The sequence below is a fragment of the Glycine soja genome, chromosome 18 (assembly GCF_004193775.1).
Source record: "Glycine soja cultivar W05 chromosome 18, ASM419377v2, whole genome shotgun sequence".
NCBI lineage: Eukaryota > Viridiplantae > Streptophyta > Magnoliopsida > Fabales > Fabaceae > Glycine > Glycine soja.
In genome coordinates, this window is record NC_041019.1 from 18,197,493 (window position 1) to 18,203,492 (window position 6,000).

Below are 6,000 nucleotides of genomic sequence, written 5' to 3' on the forward strand. Positions count from 1 at the left end.
GTCCCCTACAAGACGGGTCTTATGCCTTTCAAAAACACCATAAGGTTTTACTTTTTGAGTAAAAATCCACATAGATCGAATCACATTAACATCAGGTGGACGGGGCACCAACTCCTATGTCTTATTTTTAGTAAGAGCATTAAGTTCATAATCCATAGCCATTTTCCAATTTGGGTCACAAAGGACAGACACGAGATTATGTGGTAGGGGGGATTTAGTGACACTATTGTTAAGATTTAAATGTCGTTTGGGTTTGAAAATCCCATGCTGACTACGTGTCACGGGTTTGAAAGCCAAAAAAAGAGTGGGCTAATATGGAGGTGAAGGTGCAAGCGTTGGGTTGGGTGAGGGTTGCTATTGTGGCGATTGTGGGCTAGGTGTGGGTGGGCTGGATAGAGGTGTAGGCTGGGCAGCAAGTTGCGAGTTGGGCAAGACCTACTGAGCCGGTTGGTTTGGGCCTGATGAAGAGGTCAAATGGTGGACTACATACGGGGAGGGTCCGTCGTCCATAAAATCATAAGTGTGAGGTTGTGGAGTGTGCAACTTAGCAAAGGGGAATTAGGTTTCATAAAAAAATGACATGGCGACTTAGTATGCTTTTACGAGAGGACAAATCATAGCACTTGTACCAACGATGATTAGATGGGTACCCCAAAAAGACACGAGCTGGAACGGGCTTGAAGTTTGTTTATGGTAGTAGAGGGAAAAAGTGGATAGCATAAACACCCAAACACCTGAAGATGAGAGTAGGATGGGTTCTTTTGATAAAGAACCTTGAGAGGTGATTGATAGGCTAATTTTTTATTTGAAAGAATGTTGAGAAAATATGTTGTCATTTGCAAAGCATGATGCCAAAAGAAAGGTGGTAAAGACACATGAGCTAGTAGAGTACGAATAATGTTGTTAATGGTATGGATTTTTCTCTTGGCTTTCCCATTTTGTGATGATGTATGTGGACAAGAGAGGCGAAAAGCTATCCCATTTACTTTACAAAATTCCCAAAAAGGTCCATTATCAAACTCCTTACCATTATCACATTAAATGTTTTTTACTTCCTGTTCAAATTGAGGGTGGATGAAAGCTCGAAAAGATAGAAATATGGAAAAAAACTTGAGACTTCTTAAACAATGGAAAGGTCCATAAAAAATTAGAGTAATCATCCAACAACAAAACATAATAGTGGTGGCCCGAAGAGCTTAAAATGAGGGATGCCCAAATACCACTATGGATAATATCAAAAGGCATAATAGTGCAAGAATGAGAAGAAACAAATGGTAACTTAACATGTTTTTCAAGAGAACAAGAGTGACAAAAATGAGAACTACGAGTTTGATTACAGTAAATTTATTTAGCCTAAGGGAGTCAAAAATAGGTGCTCTAGGATGACCCAAACGAGCATGCCATAACGATGGTGCTAAACTGGAAAAAGTAGATGGTGAAGTGGCTTGATTGGCGGTGATAGGATAAAGGTCTCCCCGACTCTCACATCTCATGAGACGTATCCCCATTTGGAAATTCTTCGTAGAAAAACCAAAAGGGTCAAATTCAACATAAATTGAGTTATTAGATGTAAACTTTTGAACCGACACTAAGTTTTTAATAAGTTAAGGGGCATAAAGGATATTTTTCAAGGCGAAGGGTGGATTCGGGGAGACAAATTGGTGTGACCATAACCATGAATTGGAATTGAATGACCATTACTGACAATTATACCACGATTATTGTTCAAATTAAAATAGGATGATAGATTACCTTGCTCGGATGTCATGTGGGAGACAAAATTAGTTTCCATGTATCAATTAGCATTCAAAGGATTAAGCCTGAGAGTGTGCACCACTGCTTCGATGTTTGTCAGAGTGGGTGGAGCTGTTACCACCGTGTAGTCCTATGGTGGTTTTGTCCTAAGGATGTTTGTTTGGCGCTATTGGGCTTGCTGAAAATTGGGTCTGAGCCAATGTGAGGAAAGGGATGGGCCATTGGAGGAGGGGTATGAGCAATGTGGAAGAGCCTAAGGCATCTATGGCCACTGCTATTGCCCGGTAGGCCACTACTGGTGCTCCGGTTGTTGCTGGCCAAACTACTACTGACAGCCATTATTGCGGTCGCCACTGCAGCCACCATTACTGCTGCTCTTGACGCCACCACGATTGCCACCATTGTTTTTGCCACTGTTGTTGCAGTTTTGAGCCTTTTTACTGATGAGAATTTTTGGAGAGAGAGTGATTGACCCTTTTTACCACCATGGTGACACCCCTGTTGGTTGCAACCTTCTTCGCAAGACCAACTTCTTCTAAGGTGAGCATAGAGCAGGCTTGATAGAATAGTGGAAAAGGATCTCTTTGGCGAATGAGTATGGCAACCCCATTGTAAGCCTCAGTAAGGCCGACCACCATTTGAAGAACACAACAATTGTTTGACATTGATTCATCTACGCTCTTTAGTTGATCGGACAATTGCTTGAGTCGTTGACAATACGCAGAGGCATTTAGGAAATCCTTTATGTTGGTACGATAGAATTCTTGCTCAAGAGTTACAGCCCAAGAATTCTTATTGTCTTTGAATATATCAGACAATCTATTCCAAGCCTCCATTGTCGTCGCATCAGGTTCAAGAATAGTATGTAGCAGGTCATGTGAGATTTTTGCATAGATCCATTGAAGGATCGCAACATCAAGGGTCGACCATAGTTCCTTTTCTTCATTGGTTTTAGGCACCTTCTCCTTGTCTTTTTTCGATGGGACGATGTGGTGGAGGACCTTGTAAGAATGTGCGTGAACCTTGAACAATTTCACCCACGTCGCATATTGGACGTTTTCTATCTTCATGGTGATGGAGATATGGTTCTTAATGTTGGCGATAGCAAGAGTTGGGTGGAATTTGTTGGAGTCGGTCATGGTGGCTAACGTGAGAAGAGAGATGACGACTAGAAGGAGAAGAAGAGAAGTTAGGGCACGACAAAAGTAAGAGAGGATCACACCCTAGACTGCTGATACCGTGAAAGGATATAATTTTGTGTTCATTCCATTAGCAAAATTATGGTTATATACCACAGTTACAAGAGAGATCCTAGTCTATAATAAGGAAACTAGATACAAAAATATATTGGTATATATTCTAATAATAGGGAAATTGAAAAAAGACAATAATAGTGTTGTAGAACAAAGGTGGAGCGGTGAAAAGGTGTTGCAGATCATCAATAAGACAAATGTGAAGGGACATTAAAAAAGTGGGAGGGTTAACATGAAACCAAAAACAAGAATAAAAAAACTATTTTTGTTATTTTTAAAATAAGGTGAAAACAATTTTAAATTAAGTAAAAAAATAAACTCAATCCCATTTTACATGAACACGTCTTGTTTTCAAAATTGTATTCAAACCCAAAAATAGGAAACTCATAATCACCCCTTGAACAGGGCCATAATGTGCCAAATAAATATTGTTCTCGCATAAACTTCCAAACTTCATTAGGGATACCATCTAGGCCAACAACTTTATCATTTTTCATCCAAACGACTTCTTTAACCTTTCCAATATGAATTCTATGGTAATAAACCAAATTCTTTCCTCCACTTGTGTTTCTGGCCCCTCAATATTAGTACCCAACCTTGTTCGTCATTGAAAAACTTGTGAAAATAATTCTCCCATCTTTTGAAAAACCTTTTACGGTTATACAAGGATTAAAATTGTTGACATTTTATGTTTCTTAAAAGAGAAAAAAAGTGGAAATTTTGCAATTTATTTAATTTACCAAACTTGCTATTTTCTTAGCCTATTTATCTTTCATGCAAGAGTAAAATGTTGTAGGAAGTGGTTTATCCAACCTTTTACATAGAAAATAAGTTTAACAAAGTGATAATGTTCATCCTATACCACCCTTCATGTTATTATAGGTGGTAAATTGTGCTAGAAGATGCCTATTAAACCCTTAAACAACCATTCTAATATCTTATTCCAAGAATAACACTATATATTAAAGACTAAATGACTTATTTATCTTTTTTGTTGGTTCAATTTAGTTCTTTCTCTTTTAAAATGTTTAATTTGATTTTTTATCTTTTTTTTCGTTTAGTCCTTTATCTTTTAAAAAAATTGATCCTTTATCTTACTTTTTTGGGTCAGTTTGATCCTTATTTTATTTTTTTTGTTCAGTTTAGTCCTTCAATCTATTTAAGATTAATATTGTCAATCATTTAAATATGAACTTTTTTGGTTCATTTTTCTCCTTTTCCCTCCACTTCACTTTCAACAAAAGAAGTTCATTCTTAAATAATTAATGATGTCAATCTTAAATGGATGGAAGGACTAAACTAAACAAAAAAAAAGATAAATGACCAAAATAAACTTTTTAAAAGATAAAGAAGTAAACTGAACAAAAAAAATAAATGATCAAATTAATTTTTTTTTTAAATTAAAGGAGCAAATTGAACCAAAAAAAAGTAAAATTAAGGACCAAATAGGTCATTTGGCCCATACTGCTAGAAAGTCATATTTTCCAATACAATCTTGAACATGGTATGCTCTTAATTATTAATAACATCTTAGTAATACTAAAATTATCCTTTTTGAAAATATAACATGAACACAATCATAATGTACAAACTCCCATAGATAAAAAAATAATGTACAAACTCCAATTTTCTTTCACTTCAAATCCTACCAATTAATTAAGCCTAATTATCTATTTGGTCTCTTAATTATAATTAAAAATTTAATTGGGTCTTTTATTATTAGAAAGTTTGATTAAGTTCTTCAATTGTTTAAAATACTTCAATTGGATCCCTCAATTATTTAAAAGTTTAATTAGGTCTTTTAATTATTTAAAACACTACAATAAGTTCTTTTTGTATAATGAAATATACAAATTTTGAATGAAAATTTTATTAATTAAGGGACCCAATTGAACAACTTTACCGAAACAAAACTAACATAAAATAGCAATTTGGTCCATCAAGAGAAACAATAACCATACTGGTGGTGAATCTCAAATCCGGACCAGTGGGGCAATTTATTTAGAAAAAGTAATTTAATAATATAAAAGTGTGAGAAAAAAGGTAATGGGTTCAAACATAAAAATAGGAGGTGTAAATATAAAATTTTAAAATAAATACTTATAATTTTATTAAAATAAAGAGGTATATTTGTCTATCCTCACATGAAAATAGTTGAGAAAATTCAAACATATACATTAAAATGCAGTTGTTCGCCCTCAAATACATATAGGTCCACCTCTTAACCATACATTGAGTAACCAATTCAATCACATTTTATTCCATCCAGTTCTTCTACAATGGCCTATTTCACAATCAGGAAAAAAAAACACTGTAAACAAAGACCCTTGTTACTTGCACGCACACTTTGTTGTTTCTTACTTCACCTCTGTGTAAGTAACAAAGAAGGACAAGTTGTGGTTAAATGCATGGCAAAATGTGTGTAAGGAGACAAAATCATTTTCTCCTAAGCGTTGATGGTAAAGGAAACTGAGCCACCCTAAGTTTATCGTGTAAAAAACATCATCCCTCTTGCATTTCTTGAGCATCATTTCGAACTCATGTCCCCTCTTGTTGTAGACGTTCACTTCAACCCCCCCTCTCTAACATCTTTCTCTTCCTCGAGGAACTCCAAGAAGATATCTTCGAACTTAGGCACGCTAACAAGAACATGTTCAACTTGTCATTGGTGAGTTGTGTCCTTTATGGCATGCTTTGTTGGAAGCCCACGTTCAAAGCACGCTCCACGTACTTCCTTTTTTTTATATATTTTATTATTTTAGAAAATTTAGTTATTTCTGAATCTGGTCCATTTTCCGTCCACATTCAACCCATATCCTTGCAAATATATTTGCAACCACCTTCAGTAACAAATCACGTACCCATCCTTTATCTCACGTTATGATAACTTCCTATCTCACGTTCTGATAACAAGTTGAGCTCTGTGATGGATAAACTCTATAAATAGGATGAGGTGCTCTTAGTTTTGTATCACCAAACTCACTTCTCTATT

At 35.7% G+C, this 6,000-nt stretch overlaps 1 protein-coding gene across 1 annotated transcript; it reads right to left on the reverse strand.

Annotated features, from left to right (window-relative positions):
* Positions 1-2,192: 2,192 nt before the first annotated feature.
* LOC114397040 lies at positions 2,193-2,894 on the reverse strand. The gene has a single exon (XM_028359174.1). It carries the CDS (start codon positions 2,892-2,894, stop codon positions 2,193-2,195), a length of 702 nt encoding a protein of 233 aa, XP_028214975.1.
* Between the last annotated feature and the right edge of the window lie 3,106 nt (positions 2,895-6,000).

Bases quoted from the DNA above. Each gene is read 5' to 3' on its own strand.
- LOC114397040 (XM_028359174.1), bottom strand. From the start codon at position 2,894: ATGACCGACTCCAACAAATTCCACCCAACTCTTGCTATCGCCAACATT.